At 41.9% G+C, this 25,324-nt stretch overlaps 1 protein-coding gene across 1 annotated transcript; it reads right to left on the bottom strand.

The window, feature by feature from the left end:
- Positions 1 to 2,776: 2,776 nt before the first annotated feature.
- On the bottom strand, positions 2,777 to 4,174 carry LOC123059345 (expansin-B7). Its single transcript, XM_044481925.1, has 2 exons — positions 3,615 to 4,174; positions 2,777 to 3,523 (listed from the first exon to the last, which is right to left on the bottom strand). Exons 1-2 carry the CDS (start codon positions 4,047 to 4,049, stop codon positions 2,999 to 3,001), a joined length of 960 nt encoding a protein of 319 aa, XP_044337860.1. The 5' UTR covers positions 4,050 to 4,174; the 3' UTR covers positions 2,777 to 2,998.
- Between the last annotated feature and the right edge of the window lie 21,150 nt (positions 4,175 to 25,324).

The raw sequence follows: 25,324 nt of genomic DNA, 5'->3' as shown, positions 1-25,324 counted from the left end.
TGCGGCCAGGGGACAAGATCCTTGTGTCGCTATACGCGATGGGGAGGATAGAGGCCGTGTGGGGGCAAGAACTGCCGGGAGTTCCAGCTGGAGCGGTGGATCGGGGAGGACGGCAAGCCACGGCACGTGCCGTCGTACAAGTTCGCCTCCTTCAACGCCGGACCGCGGACCTGCCTGGGCAAGGACATGGCCTTCGTGCAGCTCAAGACCGTGGCGGCCGCCGTGGTGTGGAACTTCGAGGTGGACGCCGTTCCAGGGCACGTCGTCGAGCCCAAGATCTCCATCATTCTCCACGTGAAGAACGGCTTCATGGCCAGGATCAAGAGGAGGCAGGTGGTGAGCAGTTGATGCAGAGTTAAAGTTAGACTGGATGCGCGCTCTCTGTCTCCATCGTATATTAACAGGCTTATGAATCTGAGGTCAAAAAATAACAGGCTTATGAATGTTTCAAATAAAATTCTAGAACAGTATATATTACCAAAGTCTGCAAATAATTGTATCCGGTATATTCAGCAATGTAGTTTTTTAAGGAGAGATATAGTGCTCCCTCCACCGAATATTCATTTCTGAGTCCGGGCTCTTCTACTCCCGACGGACAGTCAATTTTAAAAAATTCAAAAAAAAGAGGATTTTTTTTGTGAAAGATGCTGAAGTGTGTGATATCCATGCCAAATTTCATCGTGTTCAGACATCTGAGGAGTTTGTGGCAAAAAAGACAAAAACGGTTTAAACAGTGCTCAAACCGTAAACTTTCTTACAGACCCCAATTTGTTTTTTGCGAGCTACTGAGATGTCCAAACATGATAAAATTTGGCACGGACATTACATACTCAAGCATATTTCACCACAAAAAAGTTCAGAAGTTTTTGAATAGATAAGCCCGGGTGCCAAAACGCTGCTTCATTCCTCCGTTTTCGTTTTACTCAACATATAAATTTGTTTTAAGTCAAATTTCATAAAGTCTGACCAGTTTTATATTAAAATATATCAACATCTATAATACAAAAGATATACAAAATGAAAACTAATTCTGTGATGCAATAAATTGATCGATAGAATAAATGTTCATATTTGTTCCTCTAATGTTATCAAACTTTACGAAGTTTGACTTAAGACAAAACTTATATGTAAAGTAAAAATAAATGAAGGGAGTAGTCGACAATAGTGATATTGTTATTACCCTTAGAGAAGAAAAATAATGAAATTCAAACTAAAACAAAATCAAAATGAAGATTTTTCAAAGGAAGAATGAATTAGTAGCATTGGTATTACCTTTTAAGATTTTTTTTGGAAAAACTAAAACAAAGGATGACAAAAATTACACGAACTTACAGAAAAATTGTCTTTTTGTAATATGAAAGTATAAGCATGTCATAATAGAATTATGCAAAAAAGAAATTTCCCTAAGAAAGAATAAATCTGTGGCATTGGTATTACCCTTAAAGAAGAAAGAAAGTAAAATAAATAATAAAACTAATAATGATTAAATTTGCACATAATTTACACAAAAATGCAGTTTTTATAGTATGAAAGTATAAGGATATGATAGTGGAAGTTTCATTAAAAAAAAGGAAATTTCTGAAGAAGGAGAGAATTAGTGGGATTGGTATTTACCATTAAAGAAGAAAGAAAAATAAAATAAAAACCGTAACAAAATTAAAATAATTCCTTTTCTTTGAAAGAATGAATTTGTGGCAATTGTATTAACCTTCAAGAAGAAATAAAATGATATCAAAATCAAAATAATAAAATTTTCTTAGGATGATTGAATTAATGGCAATGGTATTACCCTTTAAGAAGAAATAAAACAAAAAAACTAAAATAATCAAAATAATAAAGTTTTCTAAGTAAGAATGAACTACTGTCATTGGAATTACCCTTCAAGAAAAAGAAAAAAATGTAAACTTTGCACACCGTTTACACAGAAATTGGGCTTTTTTATAAGGGCAACACTACGTGTCCATCAGTGGATAACTGGGAAAATCCACCGCCGCCGAAATCACCTTCTCCGACGACAATACTGCCCTCCAGCGCCTTAGCGCTGTCGACTCCGATGCACAACGCGGAGGCCAGATCCGGCGAGCCGCCGCTGCAGGCGACTTGCAAGGAAGTGTTAGGCCTTCCACCGTCCGCGCGGAACTCCGCCCTCCCCCGCTGTCGTTCATGCCACAATCTTCCTCCCATCCACCGACGACGGCCGCATCGGCATCTTCCTGCACGAGTACGCGACGCCCCAGCGTCAACCGTGCCCACGCCAATCTTTGTGAGAGAGAGAGAGATGAGAGCTGTGGGGAAGAAGATGTTGGAGTTGGGCGTTGTTTCAAAAATTAAGGGAGGTGGAGAGTGCGTGGAACCCACAAGGACATGTGTTGTATAGTGAAGGCATTCGGCCAGTTGAGCGTTTTTTATTTATTTTTATAATATGCAAGAATAAAAATATATAAGTACTGCTCGGTCTCACAGCTAACTGGGCATTAGCCCGTGGAGGAATTGACTAACCCCAAAATTTAGGTCAGTCAAAAATTCCTAGCCCAAAACAAGACATACCACGCATCAGACAAAAATTTCTCCAAATGAAAACAGACAAAAAAATGAGCACGATTCTTGAAGCAACAATCATTGGCCAGAAAAATTGACCGACCCAAATTTAATTTTCAGGCACCTTACATATAACTAAAGTGATATAGTAAACTTGTGTATATAATACAGTAGATATTACAAACATTTTTATTTTTGCATGATAACATTATAAATGTAAATTTATAGTAAGACGCGATAAATGATAACTCGTACTCTCTTCGTACGGAAATATTTATCATTTAGATACATTTTTTTTATCCATTTTGATGACAAGTATTTTCGGACAAAGGGAGTAAGTAGGTAGTACACGACGAGGACACGCACAGGACGTCACAAGCAACGTCTCAGCTATGTAGCTTGGCAGAACAAATCCTTGCATGCATGGACGTGCATGCCTTCCATGGATCATCCGACGCGATCAATCATCGAACTGGACGGCGGAGCTGTACACGGCGTCGGCCTGCCAGTCGGCGGGGATGACCTGGTCGGCGACGAGCGACCTGCCGGAGCCGTTGGTGACCCGCAGCGAGAAGGGCCCCCGCAGCGGGCGGCGCGTGTCCAGGCGCCAGATGGAGCCCCACGATTCCCTCATTGGTCTCCATGCCACCGTCGGCTCGCCGCCGTCCATGAGGTCCACCTGCGCGACGTCGCCGTCGCCGTTCCCGTACTCCACCAGGATCGCCAGGTAGTTCGGGTTCGACCCCTTCTCCACATGGAACGTCAGTGACATCCCCGTGTACTGGCACGGCACCCTCTTGAACTGCATGTCGATGATGCCGGCGTGGCGGAGCTCGTCGTTGCGGCCGTCCTTGGCCATGGCGCCGAAGGCGGTGCCGCTGAGGTCGAAATGGTAGCGGGGGACGGGGTAGTAGTTCATGTCCGTGATGATCACCGTCTCGGGGACGCCGGAGCACGCCGGGTGAGTCTTGCCCACGCACCTTATCTGCAGGCAATAATCCAAGATCAATGCATCAGTTTGGAGGCGTACTGCCACTGGCACTCTGTCAATCAACTAAACCGCAATGGCGGCTGACCTGGTAGCAGGAGCCGCATCCCTTGCCGTCTTTGAAGAGTGGCTCGTTTCCGCACGACGTCATGGCGTTGAACGGCGGCAGGTTCACATTCTTGAACCCGCACGCGCCACCGTTGTCGTCCGGCCCGGCGCCATCGGGAGCGCCGTACCATGTGGCCCTGGCGTCCAGCCACCCGCTGGTAGAACCGTTGGTGCTGCCAGAGCCGTAGCCTGGGCTGGGGGTAGCCGGAGCAGGTGGAGGTGTAATGGGGCCGGGGCTGGGGGTGGCGGGGGCAGGTGCAGGTGTAGCGGGAACGGGATTTGGTGTAGGTGTGGGCTCAGGTGTAGGTCCAGGGCAGAATGTACCAGGGAGAAACCAGGGGCAGCCGCAGCAGCCGTCGGAGGCGAGCAGGCAGAGGAGAGCGACCGCGAGGACGTATGAGGAGGCCGTTGCCATTGCTTGCTTGCTTGCTCCTTTCGCTGGTTATGGAGTGCCTGCCAGCTACTCCTGTGGTTAAATGCTTAAAAATGCCGTTGGGGGGCGTGCGAATTTATAGGTCAGGTGCAACCTACGTTCTTCTCCTCGTGTACTACTCTGGATCAAATCATCAAAAGGAACAAGGAAGGAATGAATGGAGACGACGGGTGGAGAAGCGGACGAGGAGCCGTGATTGGCAACCTTACCGCTTCACATGTGGATGGAGGGAGCTTACACCCTTGCCCGTGGTCACGAGATGCATTTGCCTATGCTTTTAAAACTCGTCTTCCATCATCAGATTCAGAGAAGTCTCCATTATGTATGTAATGTATGTTTGCCAGCAGCCAACATATATAACATCACGGAGATTGCCGACCATATACAGCCACATGATACGTCTTGTAAGTTGTAACCAGTGGAGCGCTTGCGTGTTTATCTACTGCCAAAACACCAAACTAGAATGCCAATCTTAAGCTACGTGTGCATCAGCAGACGATCAGGACATGCTAAGATAATCAGATAGTGGTTACACGCCACCCACCCGTGAGTCCGTGACACGGCATGAACCCCAATAACCCGAGTATCCATCCGGTGACATAATAACGAAGCATCCAAAGATACTAACTGTTTGAACATCAGCACAATCTGCACTTCTCTCCGGCCACGCCATAATCTGCCCCGGTCTAGTGTGCAATCACTAGAACCGTAGTTGCGAATCATGATTGGCTAAAGATCACACGGCACACAAGTTTTTCCTTTTCAGATCGTTTCTCCATACAGAAATCCTGTTCTTACGACTTCAAACAACAAGAACAATTTTGTTTGCACAATAGTGATCTTTTGCATTACATGTCAGTCCAAAACGATAGCGAATTTTTTGCTTTGCAACAATGGAACAGTCTTCATACACCACAAGAACATTTATGTGAACTTTAGAAACAAATTGCCTACGTACTAAGGGCATCTCCAACACCGACCCTCAAACCGTCCGCATATGTCCGAATCACGGAAGTCATCAAACACGGGCCTATATCGGTCTGCTAGGCCACCCGGGCATGTTTTTTCCCGAAAACCGAAAACAAGTGTGGGGGCCTTTGTGGGTGTTTTTAACCGCTCCCAAGCCCGTGTCTGACCGCCATGGCCCACCAAAAAAAATTCATCCGCCTCTCCCGCGCTTTCCATCCAACGCCCGCGCCGCTTGCCGTGCCGCATTCCGGCCTAGAGCATGCAGAGGCCGGTATTGATACCGCGATTTGATCGGGCGGGAGGGCGGCGCTGACGGACATGACCTCTCGGGCGTCGCCGTGTCCTAAGGAACCAACTTCGGCCGTAGTGCCGCATTGAAGCGTCCTGACCGCCCCATTATTTGGCCTGGCCGCGGCTATTTAAGCCGTGCGCTGGCGACGCATAGGGACACACTCCCCCTGGGCGAGCACCGCCACCTCCCTCCCCCATCAACTTGCCTGAGCCCCCTCCTCCTCTTCGAGCCTAGCGGTGAAGCCGAAGCCATGGTGCTCCGTGTCAGTAGGCAGATTCGGGGGAAGCTCCTCTTACGATGGTTCTTGGTGTCGCCGCACACACTCTCTAGGCCCTTCGGCATCCACTGCGGCCGGCTCCTCCGCCAAGGACGAGATCGTCATCTCCTTCGGTGACGAGGAGGACCAGCAGCCACCCCGACTCCTTTCTGAGACCGCTCTAACAGACAAAGTTTCGTCCGTCAGATTGAGATAATGATGGAGCGTTCGCCCGTCACATGGGGGCCCGTCGCCACCATCACCGATGCGTGCGCGTTAAGGAGGAATCATTATCCCCTCCGCATCATCACGTGAAGCGCGAGTTGGAGTCCCCACTCCGGCCGGTCAAGGACGAGCCGGCCTCGCCCCAGCACTACCATGGCGTCCTGGACACCGCATCAAGGACGAGCCGTCGTCGCCCCCGCCCCACTAATGTATGCTATGCAACATTTCTTCTTGTAGACTCGTGTTAGGCCTCCAAGCGCAGAGTTTTGTAGGACAGTAGCAAATTTTTCTCAAGTGGACGACCTAAGTTTTATTAATCCATAGGAGGCGTAGGATGAAGATAGTCTCTCTCAAACAGCCCTGCAACCAAATTCAAGAAATATCTTATGTCCCCAACACACCCAATACAATTGTAAATTGTATAGGTGCACTAGTTCGGCGAAGAGATGGTGATAGAAGTGTAGTATGGATGGTAGAAATATATTTTTATAATCTTCCCCTCTATTCCTTCTTCTTCTCCTTATTTTTTCTTCTTCTTCTATTTTTTCTTCTTTTCCTCTATTCCTTCTTCTTCTCCTTTTTTTTCTTCTTCTATTCTTTTCTTCTCCTCCATTCCTTCTTCTTCTCCTCTTTTTTTTCTTCTTCTATTTTTCTTCTTCTCCTCTATTCCTTCTTCTTCTCCTCTTTTTTTCTTCTCCTTCCTCTTCATTTTTTTCTCCTCTTCTTCCTCTCATCTTCTTCTCCTTCTTTCTCTTCTTATTTTTCCTTTTTCCTCTCCTTCCTTTTCTTCTTCTTCCTCCTTCCTTCTTCCTCTTTTCTTCTTTTTCCTCATTTTCCTTTTTCCTCTCCACTAACCTAAAATGCACTAACAGTACAACTAACCTAAAATGCACTAAATCAACTAACCTAAAATCGATATCTACTAACAACCTAAATAAAAAAATTAATACATATATGAACAAAAAATGATATGAACATTATATCCATACATACATAGCCACATCCATCCATACATATATCCACATACATATATCCACATACATATATACATTATATATATGAACAAAAAATCATCACATAAAAAATCGCATAAAAATCATCACAGAGAGCCAGGGCGGCGGCGGCTCACAGCGGGGGCGGCCAGCGAGGGCGATGGCGGGGGCAGTGATGGCACGGCGACAGCGACGGTGGGGGCTGGTTGGGGTAGGGGCGCGGCCGGCCGGCACGCTCGGGGGCGGGGCAGGGGCGCGCGGGCTCGGGGACAACGTCGGCGACGGCGACGCATAGGAGACGGCAGGGGCGGCGGACGGCGTCGATGTTGTCAGCGTCGTCGGGAGCAACTGCGAGGTGAGAATGAAAATTTTGACAAGTGTTTGCTTATATACACAGAGCATTGGTCCCGGTTCGTTGCACCAACCGGGACGAATGCCCCCCTTTGGTCCCGGTTCGTGCCACCAACCAGGACCAAAGGTCTCTTTTCAGCAGCCCAAAGGGCGGGAAGCAGAAACCTTTTGTCCTGGTTGGTGGCATGGACCGGGACCAAAGATGGGTATTCGTACAGTTTTGTGCCACCAACCGAGACCAAAGGTGGGCATTGGTCCCGTTGGTGCCACCAACCGGGACGAAAGGGTGGTACAGCGGTGGTGTGGTGGGAGTTTAGTCCTGCCTCGCTAGCTGAGAGAGCTCAACACCTGTTTATAAGTTGCGTTGCGGCAGAGGTGCTGAGCTCCTCTCTAATTGTAGGCAGTACTTGCCTACCCGTGTCACTGCCATGTAGGGCCTATCAGGCCTGCATTCTGGCCCATGTACATATGGGTTTCTAGTCGTATGCAGGCCATGTGGCCTAGTAGGCGGTATTTTTTAATTTTTTTCCAGAATTTTTGTGTTTTTGCATTATTTATTTTCTTTTGTTTTTTACTTTATTTTTAAATTATTTTTTTAGGTCAGAAAAATTATAAACTTCCTGTCAGTGCCATTAGTTTTCAAATTTGAATAGTTTAAATTTGAATTCTTTGAAATTTGTGTGAATCACTAGTTTGTGAATAAATTCACTAAAAAAATATTTTTGAGTGATTCTTTTTCCTGCTATTTAATACTACTGTGTTTTATCATTATATTCAAAAACATATTTTGTTATTTTAGTTTCTATCAAAAAAATCTTTATGAAAATTCTTTTTGCTATTAAAGTTTCTAACAAAAAAATTATTTATGATAATTCTTTTTGCTATTACTATTTTGAACAAAAAATACTTTGATGATTTAAGTTGATATAAAAGCTTTTTAGTTGATTCTTTTTGCTATTGAAGAGTATTATAGTTTTGTTTTAGTTGATCATAACAGAATATTTTAATTCATTCTTTTTGCAGTTGAAGAGTATTATAGTTTAGTTTTAGTTGATCATAACAGAATATTTTAATTGATTATTTTTAGTTCATTCTTTTTGCTATTAGAGTTTCATAAAAGCTAGTTCATTCTTTTTGCTTTAGTTCATTCTTTGAGCTAAATGATCCTGAAATTGAAAAACACTTCAATTGAACTGTGAAAAGGTTGAAAGTTGGCATGGTATCATCATTTTCACCCACATAGCATGTGCTAAAAAGTTGAGAGGGTGACGGCAAAAGCTGGATGCACTTCGTGTACAAAATGGACAATCTCTTTCGAAGTATCAGGGGTTCGGAGGAAAACTCATCTGTTACAAAAGGTATTTCAGTTTTTTGAACTTATTTGAAATCCAGACTTTTTGTTTGTTCAAAATGCACCATTCAAAGCCACATCATCGATTTTTAATCCTTTCTGACTTCATTTGTTATTTTTCATGCATTTATTGATTTTTTTTTGAGCTATATGACCCTGAAATTGAAAAGCACTACAAATAAACTCTGAAAAGGTTGAAAGTTAGCATGGTATCATCATTTCACCTACATAGCATGTGCTAAAGAGTTGAGAGGGTTACGAAAAAAACTGGATGCACTTTGTGTACAAAATGGACAATCTCTTTCGAAGTATCGTGGTTTCGGACGAAAACTCATCTGTTACAAAGGGATTTCATTTTTTGAACTTATTTGAACTCCAGACTTTTTGTGTGTTCAAATTGTACCATTCATACCACACCATCAATTTTCAACCCTTTCTGACTTCATCTGGTATTTTTCATGCATTTACTTATTTTTGTAAGCTAAATGACCCTGAAATTGAAAAGCACTACAAATGAACTCACAAAAGGTTGAAAGTTGGCATGGTATCATCATTTAACCTACATAGCATGTGCTAAAAAGTTGAGAGGGTTATGGCAAAAAATGGATGCACTTCGCGTATAAAACGGACAATCTCTTTCGAAGTATCAGGGTTTCATACGAAAAATCATCTGTTACAAAAGGCATTTCATTTCTTCACATGTACGTGCAGTGATATTCTAGATCAAAGGCATCATCATAATAGTTGTGGAGAGGAAGTCTTCACTTTTTCTTCGCTTGTGTCCTTTGCTTATTGCGTCGTAACCATGGATAATCTTCATCGTTTAACGGGGTGCTTGGGTCAGCCTTGACTTTTAAGGGAGGAATTTAATGAAACTTTTCATAATCTTCAGACATGTCTGTCTTGCCCTCCAATCCCACGATGTCTCCTTTTCCTGAAAGAACTATGTGGCGCTTTGGCTCATCGTATGATGTATTCGCTTCCTTATCTTTTCTTTTTCTCGGTTTGGTAGAAATGTCCTTAACATAGAAAACATGCGCCACATCATTGGCTAGGACGAATGGTTCGTCTGTGTACCCAAGATTGTTCAAATCCACTATTGTCATTCCGTACTGTGGGTCTACCTGTACCCCGCCTCCTGACAGATTGACCCATTTGCACTAAAACAAAGGGACCTTAAAATCATGTCCGTAGTCAAGTTCTCATATGTCCACTATGTAACCATAATATGTGTCCTTTTCCCTCTTGGTTGCTGCATCAAAGCAGACACCGCTATTTTGGTTGGTGCTCTTTTGATCTTGGGCGATCATGTAAAATGTATTCTCATTTATCTCGTACCCTTTGTAAGTCAATACAGTCGAAGATGGTCCCCTGGCCAACGAGTACAGCTCATCAGAAATAGTGTTGTCACTCCTGAGACGTGTTTGCAACCAACTGCCGAAAGTCCTGATGTGTTCACATGTAATCCAGTCATCACACTGCTCCGAGTGTTTGGAGCATAGAATGTTCTTGTGTTCATAGACATACGCGGTCACCAAGGTAGAGTTCTGTAGAACTGTGTAGTGTGCTCGAGACCAAGAATGCATGTCCCTACATATTATTGAGTCCCCTCCTAGAGTGCCTTTTCCAGTCAGTCTCCCCTCATACCGCGATTGAGGGAGACCAATACAAAACGCAATGACATCCTCTGTTTGATGGCCCATGGAGATGCTTCCTTCTGGCCTAGCGCGGTTACGGACATATTTCTTTAGGACTCCCATTAACTTCTCAAAGGGGAATGATACGTCTCCGACGTATCTATAATTTTTTATTGTTCCATGCTATTATATTATCTGTTTAGGATGTTTAATGGGCTTTAATATGCACTTCTATCTTATTTTTGGAACTAACCTATTAACCAAAGGCCCATTGCAAATTGTTGTTTTTTTTGCCTATTTCAGTGTTTCGCAGAAAAGGAATATCAAACGAAACGAAACCTTCGCGAGGATATTTCTTGGAACAAATGTCATCCAGGAGACTTGGAGTAGAAGTCAGGGATGCAACGAGGCGGCCACGAGGTAGGAGGGCGCGCCCATGGGGGTAGGCGCCACAACCCTCATGGGCCCCTCGTAGCTCCACCGACCTACTTCTTTCGCCTATATATACTCTTATACCTTGAAAACATCCAGGGGAGCCACGAAACCACTTTTCCACCGCCGCAACCTTCTGTACCCGTGAGATCCCATCTTGGGGCCTTTTCCGGCGATTTGCCAGAGGGGGATTCGATCACGGAGGGCTTCTACATCAACACCATAACCTCTCTAATGATGTGTGAGTAGTTTACCATAGACAATCTGCTCCATAGTTATTAGCTAGATGGCTTCTTCTCTCTCTTTGGTTCTCAATACAAAGTTCTCCTCGATGTTCTTGGAGATCTATTCGACTTAATACTTTTTGCGGTGTGTTTGTCAAGATCCGATGAATTGTGGGTTTATGATCAATATTATCTATGAACAATATTTGGTTCTTCTCTGAATTCTTATATGCATAATTTGATATCTTTGCAAGTCTCTTCGAATTATCGGTTTAGTTTGGCCTACTAGATTGATCTTTCTTGCAATGGAAGAAGTACTTAGCTTTGGGTTCAATCTTGCGGTGTCCTTTCCCAGTGATAGCAGGGGCAGCAAGGCACATATTGTATTATTGCCATCGGGGATAAAAAGATCGGGATTATATCATATTGCTTGAGTTTATCTCTCTACATCATGTCATCTTGCCTAATGCGTTACTTTGTTCTTATGAACTTAATACTCTAGATGCATGCTGGATAGCGTCGATGTGTGGAGTAATAGTAGTAGATGCAGAATCGTTTCGTTCTACTTGACACGGACATGATGTCTATGCTCATGATCATGCCTAGATATTCTCATAACTATGCGCTTTTCTATCAATTGCTCGTTAGTAATTTGTTCACCCACCATAATATATGCTATCATGAGAGAAGCCACTAGTGAAACCTATAGCCCCCGAGTCTATTTTACATCATATTAGTTTCCCGTCAACTTGCCGCCGTTTATTTTGCAATCTTTACTTTCCAATCTATACAACAAAAATACCAAAAATATTTATCTTATTATCTCCATCAGATATCACTTTTGCAAGTGACCATGAAGGGATTGACAACCCCTTTATTACGTTGGTTGCAAGGTTCTTAATTGTTTGTGCAGGTACTAGGCGATTTGCGTGTAGTCTCCTACTGGATTAATACCTTCGTTCTCAAAAACTGAGGGAAATACTTACGCTACTTTGCTGCATCATCCTTTCCTCCTCAAGGGAAAACCAACGCATGCTCAAGAGGTATCAAGAAGGATTTCTGGCGCCATTGCCAGGGAGATCTACGCTCAAGTCAAGACATACCAAGTACCCATCACAAACTCTTATCCCTCGCATTACATTATTTGCCATTTGCCTCTCGTTTTCCTCTCCCCCACTTCACCTTTGTCGTTTTATTCGCCCTTTTTCAGTCGTCTCTTTTCGCCTTTCTCTTGTGTGTTCGTTCTTAGTGCGGTTTGTTCCCATCATGTCTGAAACTGGGGAGGTTATCATCGAAAAGGGTAGTAGTAACGATGGGGGAAACGTTGATGCTTTTGATTATCCTCATGAAGAACCTACTATTTTACACACTAAAAAGTTTCGGATTGGTAGTGGTAATATTATTGGAAAAGGAGTTATTCAAGATTTCTTTACTTGCTCGGTGCTTTCCCCACTATGTGCGGGTCTATTCTCCATAAAACTAGTAGTCTTGCGGATGCTATATCTTTGCTCGTGGTTGAACTCGAAAGACAATTTATCCACATGCATCCTTGCATATGATAACCCACAAGTATAGGGGATCAATTGTAGCCTCTTTCGATAAGTAAGAGTGCCGAACCCAACGAGGAGCTAAAGGTAGAACAAATATTCCCTCAAGTTTTATCGACCACCGATACAACTCTACGCACGCTTGACGTTCGCTTTACCTAGAACAAGTATAAAACTAGAAATACTTTGTAGGTGTAACGGTATAGGTTTGCAAGAATATAAAGAGCACGTAAATAAAAACTAGGGGCTGTTTTAGGTAAAGAAGCAATAAAGTTAGTATAGCGAGTGTGGAAAAGTGGTGGAAGGAGTTGCGAAATTGTCCCTAAGCAATTGACTACGTTACTAGACCAATAGCAAGTTTTATGTGGGAGAGGCCACTGCTATCATGTCATCCCTAACTTGGAATTTTATGCACTTATGATTGGAACTATTAGCAAGCATCCGCAACTACTAACGTTCATTAAGGTAAAACCCAACCATAGCATTAAGATATATTGGTCCCTCTTCAATCCCGTATGCATCAATTTCTATGCTAGGTTGAAGCTTCTGTCACTCTTGCCCTCGAATACATAGTCCTATCAACATACGACTAACCCTATGGTGTGATCCACGCCCGCGCTCATATGATGGGCACCAAAGGACAACAATATAACCACAAGCAAATTAAACCAATCATAGAAATTCACCAATTACCGATAGGACAGTGAAAATATACTCAGACATCATAGGATGGCAACACATCATTGGATAATAATATGAAGCATAAAGCACCATGTTCAAGTAGAGGGTACAGCGGGTTGCGGGTGAGTGGACCGCTGTAGATAGATGGGGGGAAGGTGATGAAGATGTTGGTGAAGATGACGGAGGTGTTGGTGTACATTGCGGTGACGATGATGGCCCCGGCGGCGTTCCGGCGCCAATGGGAGAGAGGGGGAGATAGCCCCCCCCCCCCCCCTTCTTCTTCCTTGACCTTCTCCCTAGATGGGAGAAGGGTGTCCCCTCTGGTCCTTGGCTTCCATGGCATGGGAGGGGCAAGAGCCCCTCCGAGATTGGATCTGTCTCTCTCTGTTTCTGCGTTCCAGTTTCTGGCCTTTCACCATTTCTTATATTCCCGAAGATCCGTAACTCCGATTGGGCTGAAATTTTAACATGATTTGTATCCGGATATTGGCTTTCTTGCGGCGAAAGAAGGGCACCAACCACCTTACGGGGTGGCCACGAGGGTCATGGGCGCGCCCCCCTACCTCGTGGCCCCCTCAGGCATCGTCTCGCGTTGATTCTTCTTCCCCAAAATCACATATATTCCAAAAAAATCTCCGTAAGTTTTTATCCCGTTTGGACTCCGTTTGATATGGATTTTCTGCGAAACAAAAAACATGCAATAATCAGGAACTGGCACTGGGCACTGGATCTATATGTTAGTCCCAAAATAGTATAAAAAGACGCCAAAAGTATATGAAAGTTGTATAATATTGGCATGGAACAATCAAAAATTATATATACGACGGAGACGTGTCAGCATCCCCAAGCTTAATTCCTGCTCGTCCTCGAGTAGGTAAATGATAAAAAAGATATTTTTTATGTGGAATGCTACCTAGCATAATCTTGAGCATGTAATCTAATCATGGCATGAATAAGACACGAGTGATTCAAAGCAATAGTCTATCTTTTTACATTAACACAATAATACTTCAAGCATACTAACAAAGTAATTATGTCTTCTCAAAATAAAATAGCCAAGAAAGCTCATCCCTACAAAATCATATAGTTTGGCCATGCTTCATATTCGTCACACAAAATGCTCCCATCATGCACAACCCCGATGACAAGCCAAGCAATTGTTTCATACTTAGCATTTTCAAACTTTTTCAACTTTCACGCAATACATGAGCGCGAGCCATGGACATAGCACTATAGGTGGAATAGAATATGATGATGGAGGTTGTGTGGAGAAGACAAAAAAGGAGAAAGTCTCACATCGACGCAGCTAATCTACGGGCTATGGGTATGCCCATCAATTGATGTCAATACGAGGAGTAGGGATTGCCATGCAACGGATGCACTAGAGCTATAAGTGTATGAAATCTCAAACTGGAAACTAAGTGGGTGTGCATCCAACTTGCTTGCTCATGAAGATCTCGGGCATTTGAGGAAGCCCATCATCGGAATATACAAGCCAAGTTCTATAATGAAAATTCCCACTAGTATATGAAAGTGAAAACTCAAGAGACTCTCTATATGAAGAACATGGTGCTACTCTGAAGCACAAGTGTGGTAAAAGGATAGTAACATTGCCCCTTCTCTCTTTTTCTCTCAATATTTTTTTGTTTTGGTGGGCTTCTTTGGCCTCTTTTTTTAAGCCCGGAGTCTCATCCCGACTTGTGGGGGAATCATAGTCTCCATCATCCTTTCCTCACTGGGGCAATGCTCTAATAATGATGATCATCGCACTTTTGTTTACTTACAACTCGATGTCTAGAAGAAAGTATGACTCTATATGAATGCCTCCGGCGGTGTACCGGGATGTGCAATGATCTAGCGTAGCAATGACATCAAAAACGGACAAGCCATGAAAACAGCATGCTAGGTATCTTACGATCATGCAAAGCAATATGACAATGAATGCTCAAGTCATGTACATGATGATGATGGAAGTTGCATGGCAATATATCTCGGAATGGCTATGGAAATGCCATAATAGGTAGGTATGGTGGCTTTTTTGAGGAAGATATAAGGAGGCTTATGTGTGATAGAGTGTATCATATCACGGGGTTTGGATGCACCGGCGAAGTTTGCACCAACTATCGAGGTGAGAAAGGGCAATGCACGGTACCGAAGAGGCTAGCAATGATGGAAGGGTGAGAGTGCGTATAATCCATGGACTCAACATTATTCATAAAAAAACTCACCTACTTATTGCAAAAATCTACAAGTCATCAAAACCAAGCACTACGCGCATGCTCCTAGGGGGGTAGATTGGTAGGAAAAAACCATCACTCGTCCCCGACCGCCACTCATAAGGAAGGCAATCAAAGAAACACATCATGCTTCAAATTTGTCACACAACAGTTACCATGCGTGCATACTACGGGACTTGCAAACCTCAACACAAGTATTTCTCAATTTCACAATTACTCAACTAGCACGACTCTAATATCACCACCTTTATATCGCAAAACTATTGCAAGGAATCAAACATATCATATTCAGTGATCTACAAGTTTTATGTAGGATTTTATGACTAACCATGTGAATGACCAATTCCTGTCATCTCTCTAAATAGATATGAGGCAAGAGAGTTTAATTCTTTCTACAAAAGATATTCCCACGCTCTAACAAATATAAGTGAAGCAAAAGAGCATTCTACAAATGGCGGTTTTCTATGTGAAGAGAAACAGGCAATCCAAACTTCAAATGATATAAGTGAAGCACATGAAGCATTCTATAAAGCCATACTCAAAAAATATAAGTGAATTGCAATGAGCATTCTATAAATTAACCAAGGACTATCTCATACCAGCATGGTGCATAAAATAAAAGTGAAAACTAAATGCAAAAGATGCTCCAAGATTTGCACATATCGCATGAATGAAACGAATTTGAAAACATACCGATACTTGTTGAAGAAAGATGGGATGCCTTCCGGGGCATCCCCCAGCTTAGACACTTGAGTATTTATGAATATTTACTTGGGGTGCCTTGGGCATCCCCAAGCTTGATCTCTTGCCTCTCCTCCTCCTCCTCACATCGAGACCTCCTCGATTTTCAAACACTTCATCCACACAAAACTCAACAGAAAGCTCGGTAAGATCCGTTAGTATAATAAAGCAAATCACTACTCTAAGTACTATTGCAAACCAATTCATATTTTGTTTTTGCATTGTAGATACTGTAATATAACTTTTCCATGGCTTAATCCGCTGATAGAAATCGATAGTTTCAACAAAACAAGCAAACTATGCATCAAAAACAGAATATGTCTTAAATAGGGCAGTCTGCAGTAATCTAAACATTCACCATACTTCTGGTAGTCCAAAAATTCTGAAACAATTATGGAAAATAAAAATTTTGTATAGAAAGACAGTGCAAGAAATTTCAGAACCGTTTGACGTTCCAGTAAAAAAATGTAAAATCGCGCACTACAGCCAAAGTTTCTATTTTACACCGCACAAACCAACAAGCAATGTAAACATCCTAAAGGCAAATCTTGGCACATTATTTTTGTTTAAACTTTATAAAAGCACACAACAGAAATAAATGACTCTCTAAAACTTCCGAGTTGTCTCCCTGGCAGCGCTTTCTTTAAAGTCATTAAGCTAGGCATATAGTGCTGAAGTAATGGATCCACCCGGATCCCAAGGTATATCAAAGCCAATTTAATTTAACAATGATTTGTGATTCAGTAGTGAGCACAAAGTAACATATATCATGCAACAACAAAGCCTAACTCTCTTCCTATGCATCGGCTTGTCATAAAAGAACAATTCATGCACACATAGTAAAGGCCAATGCATAGTATAAACAATTTCTTGCAATTTTATCATATTGGAAACATGGACAGGCGGAGATGTAGTTCCTCTTTCATAATAATTGCAAGTAAGAGCAGCAAGCACATGCATATTATATCTATCAAAATCATCATGTGTACTAGTAAAACGCAACCCATCAATATAATCCTTAATAAGGGCAAACTTCTCCGATATAGTGTAGTCGGAAGAATTCAAAAGGATAATAGGACTATCATGCATGGGTGCAATAGCAACAATTTCATGTTTAACATAAGGAACTATAGCAAGTTCATCTCCATAAGCATACTTCATATTGGCATCTTGGCCACAAGCATAGCAACCATCATCAAAATGGGATATTTCAAAAGAATCAACGGGATCATAACAATCATCATAGCAATCATCCTTTGGTAAGCACGAAGGAAAATTAAACAATGTATGCGTTGAAGAGTTACTCTAATTAGAAGGTGGGCATGGGTAGCTAATCCGCTCTTCCTCCTTTTGTTCTTCGCTCTCCTCATCATCTTTTTCATCCAATGAGCCCACAGTTTCATCAATTCCTTATTCCATAGACTCCTGCAAAATGTTAGTCTCTTCTTGGACAGCGGAGGAGTCCTCAGTATATGGTTTAACATAGGCATTAGAAGCATAATTATCATAACAATATTTAAGTATGGCAAAATGTTCAGATTTGTAAAGAGTAGCATGATACTTTCCAATCAAAGAAGCAATTTCATAAGCACCCTTAAAAGCAACAAATTCTTCAATTTGTTGAACATCATAGTAATTATAAACACCCTTAGCATATGAAGATGTGATTCCATTATCACTAAAATCACATTGGTAGGGAAGGTGTTTCTTAGGGTCTTCAGAACAACAAGTAAAATCATATATTTCACATAAATTCCAAGCATAGCATTGCAAACGATGAATTTGATCCAGTAAAAGTTTCCCTTTTTGAGATAAGCGGTATCGCACATAATAAGAATGCTCATCTAAAGATTTGCCCTCAACTAAGCTAGTTGGTGTTTCAGCACGAGCATATAGGGATCGAAGATGATCCAAGTAAAAAGCTTCAGGAGTGTGATAGATTTTGAGTGGTTCTTCAACCATTGGTGTAGTAGGTACAACTAATGTTTTTGGTATTTTGCGTTTCCTACCCATAACTAAAGATAGAAAACAAGAGCACAAAATAAAAACTACTTAGTGATAAAGCAAACAAGCACACACGAGAATATTCACCCCACGCTATAACTCCTCGGCAATGGCGCCAGAAAAAGGTCTTGATAACCCAAAAGTATAGGGGATCAATTGTAGCCTCTTTCGATAAGTAAGAGTGTCGAACCCAACGAGGAGCTAAAGGTAGAACAAATATTCCCTCAAGTTTTATCGACCATCGATACAACTCTACGCACGCTTGATGTTTGCTTTACCTAGAACAAGTATAAAACTAGAAATACTTTGTAGGTGTAACGGTATAGGTTTGCAAGAATATAAAGAGCACATGAATAAAAACTAGGGGCTGTTTTAGGTAAAGAAGCAATAAAGTTAGTATAGAGAGTGTGGAAAAGTGGTGGTAGGAGTTGCAAAATTGTCCCTAAGCAATTGACTACGTTACTAGACCAATAGCAAGTTTTATGTGGGAGAGGCCACTGCTAGCATGTCATCCCTGACTTGGAATTCTATGCACTTATGATTGGAACTATTAGCAAGCATCCGCAACTACTAACGTTCATTAAGGTAAAACCCAACCATAGCATTAAGATATATTGGTCCCCCTTCAATCTCGTATGCATCAATTTCTATGCTAGGTTGAAGATTCTGCCACTCTTGCCCTTGAATACATAGTCCTATCAACATACAACTAACCCTATGGTGTGATCCACACGCGTGCTCATATGATGGGCACCAAAGAACAACAACATAACCACAAGAAAATTAAACCAATCATAGCAATTCACCAATTACCGATAGGACAACGAAAATCTACTCAGACATCATAGGATGGCAACACGTCATTGGATAATAATATGAAGCATAAAGCACCATGTTCAAGTACAGGGTACAATGGGTTGCGGGAGAGTGGACCGTTGTAGATAGATGGGGGATGTGATGAAGATATTGGTGAAGATGACGGAGGTGTTGGTGTAGATTGCGATGATGATGATGGCCCTGGCGGCGTTCTCGCGCCACCGGGAGAGAGGGGGAGAGAGCTCCCCTTCTTCTTCTTCTTCTTCTTCTTCTTCTTCTTCTTCCTTGACCATCTCCCTAGATGGAAGGGTTTACCCTCTAGTCCTTGGCTTCCATGGCATGGGAGGGGCCAGAGCCCCTCCGACATTGGATCTGTCTCTCTCTGTTACTGCGTTCCAGATTCTGGCCTTTCACCGTTTTTTATATTCCCGAAGATCCGTAACTCTGGTTGGGCTGAAATTTTAACACGATTTGTATCCGGATATTGGCTTTCTTGCTGCGAAAGAAAGGCACTAACCGCCTTACGGGGTGGCCACGAGGGTCAGGGGCGCGCCCCCTCGGGCATCGTCTCGCGTTGATTCTGCTTCCCCAAAATCACATATATTCCAAAAAAAATCTCCGTAAGTTTTTATCCCGTTTGGAATCCATTTGATATGGATTTTCTGCGGAAAAAAAACATGCAACAAACACGAACTGGCACTGGGCACTGGATCAATATGTTAGTCCCAAAAATAGTATAAAACATTGCCAAAAGTATATGAAAGTTGTATAATATTGGCATGGAACAATCAAAAATTATAGATACGACGGAGACGTATCAGCATATAGAGGATTTTTCTAGAATTTTCCAATATTGAGCATTCTTCTGTTAAGCTAGCAGCTACAATCTTTTTAGCTCATGAGTTCAGATTTGTAATAAAAGAGGCCAACGAAATTTTTGCGCATTATAGGGTGGATGTTGGCCGTCCTCCCATAGAAGCAATCCTTTTTTATCAAGAAGACATAATGCGCTTACGATCTTTAGATCATGTTGCTTTTAATGAAAACCTTAGAAAAAGGGTCCTATCGATGTTCTAGTTGACAGGATTTCTGAACTTAATGATAACTTTGCAATATAGAACAATGGGTTATAGGTTTTTCCCTTGAACAAAGTCTCATGACTATTTGCCAAAAGAATGCTTATAATGATGAATTGGTTGTGCAATATGAGGGGCCAAAGGAGGAACCAATACCTCTCGAGCTTGATCTTGGGGACTTTTGTCCCATTAAATTTAGCCCTTTTGATTACTTTTGCTTGCCACAAAGAAAACTTGCTGCTGAAGGTAGGGAGTATGAGATGAGTTTTCGCGATTTTCCTTATCATTATCATGGCAATACCTAGATCTATTCTTGTTTTTTTTTGCCTAGCTAGGGGCATTAAACGATAGCGCTTGTTGGGAGGCAACCCAATTTTATTTTTGTTCTTTACTTTTTGTTCATGTTTAGTAATAAATAATTTATCTAGCCTCTGTTATGATTGTGTTTTTATTTTTTAATTAGTGTTTGTGCCAAGTAAAGCCTTTAGGATCTTCTTGGGTGATTGTTGTTTGATCTTGCTGAAAAAACAGAAAGTATGCGCTCACGAGAATAATTTTCGTTTTTTACCAGAGAATGACAAAATACCAATTCCAACTGCAGTAGATCAATATACAAATTATTTAGGTCATCCTAATTTTTCAGAATTTTTGGAGTTATAGAAGTATTCGAAACCTCCAGATTGCTACAAATTGTTCTGTTTTGACAGATTCTATTTTTCATGTGTTGTTTGCTTATTTTTATGAATCTATGGCTAGTATCGGGGGGTATGAAACATAGAGAAGTTGGAATACAGTAGGTTTTACACCAATATAAATAAATAATGAGTTAAGTATGGTACATTAAAGTGGTGGTTTGTTTTCTTATACTAACGGAGCTCATGAGATTTTCTGTTGAGTTTTGTATTGTGAAGTTTTCAAGTTTTTGGGTAAAGATTTGACGGATTTTGGAACAAGAGTGGCAAGAGCCTAAGCTTGGGGATGCCGAAGGCACCCCAAGGTAAAATTCAAGGACAACCAAAAGCCTAGGCTTGGGGATGCCCCGGAAGGCATCCTCTCTTTCGTCTTCGTCTATCAATAACTTTACTTGAGGCTATATTTTTATTCACCACATGATATGTGTTTTTCTTGGAGCGTCTTGTACGATTTGAGTCTTTAATTTTTAGTTTACCACAATCATCCTTACTGTAGACACCTTTTGGAGAGACACACATGAATCAGAATTTATTAGAATACTCTATTTGCTTCACTTATATCTTTTGAGCTAGATAATTTTGCTCTAGTGCTTCACTTATATCTTTTAGAGCACGGTGGTGATTTTATTCTATAGAAATTATTGATCTCTCATGCTTCACTTATATTATTTTGAGAGTCTTTTAGAACAGCATGGTAATTTGCTTTGGCTTTAAAATTAGTCCTTATATGATAGGCATCCAAGATGGGTATAATAAAAACTTTCATATAGAGTGCATTAAATACTATGAGAAGTTGGATACTTGATAATTGTTTTGAGATATAAAGATGGTAATATTAGAGTCATGCTAGTTGAGTAATTGTGAAATTGAGAAATACTTGTGTTGAGGTCTGCAGGTCCCGTAGCATGCACGTATGGTAACAGTTGTGTGACAAATATGAAGCATGAGGTGTTATTTGATTGCTTTCCTTATGAGTGGCGGTCGGGGACGAGCGATGGTCTTTCCCTAGCAATCTATCCCCCTAGGAGCATGCGCGTAGTGCTTTGGATTTGATGACTTGTAGATTTTTGCAATAAGTATGTGAGTTCTTTATGACTAATGTTGAGTCCATGGATTATACGCACTCTCACCCTTCCATCATTGATAGCCTCTTCGGTACCGTGCATTGCCCTTTCTCACCTCGAGAATTGGTGCAAACTTCTCCGGTGCATCCAAACCCCATGATATGATACGCTCTATCACACATAAGCCTCCTTATATCTTCCTCAAAACAGCCACCATTCCGAGATATATTGCCATGCAACTTTCCACCGTTCCGTTTATTATGACATGTTCCATCATTGTCATATTGCCTTGCATGATCATGTAGTTGACATCGTATTTGTGACAAGGCCACCATTCATTTTTCATACATGTCACTCTTGATTTATTACATATCCCAGTACACCGCCGGAAGCATTCATATAGAGTCATATTTTGTTCTAAGTATCGAGTTGTAATCCTTGAGTTGTAAGTAAATAAAAGTGTGATGATCTTCATTATTAGAGCATTGTCCCATGTGAGGAAAGGATGATGGAGACTAGGATTCCCCCATAACTGGGATGAGACTCCGAACGAAAAAAGAGAGGCCAAAGAAGCCCAAATAAAAAAAAGAGGCCAAAGAAGCCCACCAAAAAAATGAGAGAAAAAGAGAGAAGGGACAATGTTACTATCCTTTTTCCACACTTGTGCTTCAAAGTAGCACCATGATCTTCATAATAGAGAGTCTCCTATTTTGTCACTTTCATATACTAGTGGGAATTTTTCACTATAGAACTTGGCTTGTATATTCCAATGGTGGGCTTCCTCAAAATGCCCTAGGTCTTCATGAGCAAGCGAGTTGGATGCACACCCACTTAGTTTATTTTGTTGAGTTTTCATACATTTATAGTTCTAGTGCATCCGTTGCATGGCAATCCCTACTCCTTGCATTGACATCAATTGATGGGCACCTCCATGGCCCGTTGATTAGCCACGTCAATGTGAGACTTTCTCCTTTTTTGTCTTCTCCACACAACCTCCATCATCATATTCTATTCCACCCATAGTGTTATGTCCATGGCTCACGCTCATATATTGCGTGAAAGTTGAAAAAGTTTTAGAATACTAAAGTATGAAACAATTGTTTGGCTTGTTATCGGGGTTGTGCATGATGAGAGCATTTTGTGTGACGAAAATGAAGCATGGCCAAACTATATGATTTTGTAGGGATGAGTTTTCTTTGACTATGTTATTTTGAGAAGACATAATTGCTTGGTTAGTATGCTTGAAGTATTATTATTTTTATGTCAATATTAAACTTTTGTCTTGAATCTCTCGGATCTGAACATTCATGCCACAATAAAGAAAATTACATTGAAAATTATGTTAGGTAGCATTCCACATCAAAAATTCTATTTTTTATCATTTACCTACTCGAGGACGAGCAAGAATTAAGCTTGGTGATGCTGATACGTCTCCAACGTATCTATAATTTTTGATTGTTCCATGCTATTATATTATCTGTTTTGTGTGTTTAATGGGATTTAATATGCACTTTTATATTATTTTTGGGACTAACCTATTAACCGAAGGCCCAGTGCAAATTGTTGTTTTTTGCCTATTTCAGTATTTCGCACAAAAGGAATATCAAACAGAATCCAAACAGAACGAAACCTTCGCGAGGATCTTTCTTGGAACAAACGTCATCCAAGAGACTTGGAGTGGAAGTAAGAGATGCAACGAGGCGTCCATGAGGTAGGAGGGCGCGCCCAGGGGGGTAGGCGCGCCCCCACCCTCGTGGGCCCCTTGTAGCTCCACCGACCTACTTCTTTCGCCTATATATACTCTTATACCCTGAAAACATCCAAGGGAGCCACGAAACCACTTTTGCACGGCCGCAACCTTCTGTACCCGTGAGATCCCATCTTGGGGCCTTTTCCAGCGATCTACTGGAGGGGTATTCGATCACGGAGGGCTTCTAGTCAACAACATAGCCTCTCCGGTGATGTGTGATTAGTTTACCACAGACCTTCGGGTCCATAGTTATTAGCTAGATGGCTTCTTCTCTCTCTTTGGTTCTCAATATAAAGTTCTCCTCGATGTTCTTGGAGATCTATTCAATGTATACTTTTTGCGGTGTGTTTGTCGAGATCCGATGAATTGTGGGTTTATGATCAAGACTATCTATGAACAATATTTGGTTCTTCTCTGAATTCTTATATGCATGATTTTATATCTTTGCAAGTCTCTTCGAATTATCGATTTAGTTTGGCCTACTAGATTGATCTTTCTTGCAATGGGAGAAGTGCTTAGCTTTGGGTTCAATCTTGTGGTGTCCTTTCCCAGTGACAGCAGGGGCAGAAAGGCACGTACTGTATTGTTGCCATCAAGGATAAAAAGATGGGGTTTTATATCATATTGCTTGAGTTTACCCCTCTACATCATGTCATCTTGCCTAATGCGTTACTATGTTCTTGTGAACTTAATACTCTAGATGCATGCTGGATAGCGGTCGATGTGTGGAGTAATAATAGTAGATGCAGAATCATTTCGGTCTACTTGACACGGTTGTGATGCCTATGTTCATGATCATGCCTAGATATTCTCATAACTATGCGCTTTTTATCAATTGCTCGGCAGTAATCTGTTCACCCACCATAATATATGCTATCATGAGAGAAGCCACTAGTGAAACCTATGGCCCCCTGGTCTATTTACATCATATTAGTTTCCCATCAACTTGCCGCCGCTTATTTTTCAATCTTTACTTTCCAATCTATACAACAAAAATACAAAAAATATTTATCTTATTATCTCTATCAGATCTCACTTTTGCAAGTGGCTGTAAAGGGATTGACAACCCCTTTATCGCTTTGGTTGCAACGTTCTTAATTGTTTGTGCAGGTACTAGGCGATTTGCGTGTAGTCTCCTACTGGATTGATACCTTGATTCTCAAAAACTGAGGGAAATACTTAAGTTACTTTGCTGCATCACCCTTTCCTCTACAAGGGAAAACCAACGCATGCTCAAGAGGTAGTGATACGTCCATTTTGCATCATGCTTTTATATCGATATTTATTGCATTATGGGCTGTTATTACACATAATGTCACAATACTTATGCCTATTATCTCTTATTTTACAAGGTTTACATGAAGAGGGAGAATGCCGGCAGCTGGAATTCTGGGCTGGAAAAGGACCAAATATTAGAGACCTATTCTGCACAACTCCAAAAGTCATGAAACTTCATGGGAGCACATTTTGGAATATATATAAAAATATTGGTGAAAGAATTAACCAGAGGGGGCCCACACCCTGGCCACAAGGGTGGGGGCGCGCCCTACCCCACTGGGCGCGCCCCCTGTCTCGTGGGCCCCCTGGCAGGCCTCCGGTGCCTATCTTATGCTATATGAAGTCTTTCGTCCGAGAAACAATCATAGGCAAGCTCACGGGACGAAACTCCGCCGCCACGAGGCAGAACCTTGGCAAGACCAATCTAGGGCGCCGGCGGAGCTGTTCTGCCGGAGAAACATCCCTCCGGGAGGGGGAAATCATCACCATCGTCATCACCATCGATCCTCTCATCGGGAGGGGGTCAATCTCCATCAACATCTTCACCAGCACCATCTCATCTCAAACCCTAGTTCATCTCTTGTATCCAATCTTTGTCTCAAAACCTCAGATTGGTACCTGTGGGTTGCTAGTAGTGTTGAT

The sequence above is a fragment of the Triticum aestivum genome, chromosome 3A (assembly GCF_018294505.1).
Source record: "Triticum aestivum cultivar Chinese Spring chromosome 3A, IWGSC CS RefSeq v2.1, whole genome shotgun sequence".
In the NCBI taxonomy this organism is placed as follows: Eukaryota; Viridiplantae; Streptophyta; class Magnoliopsida; order Poales; family Poaceae; genus Triticum; species Triticum aestivum.
Note: the sequence above shows the minus strand (reverse complement) of the source record. Positions and strands in the feature narration are given on the sequence as shown.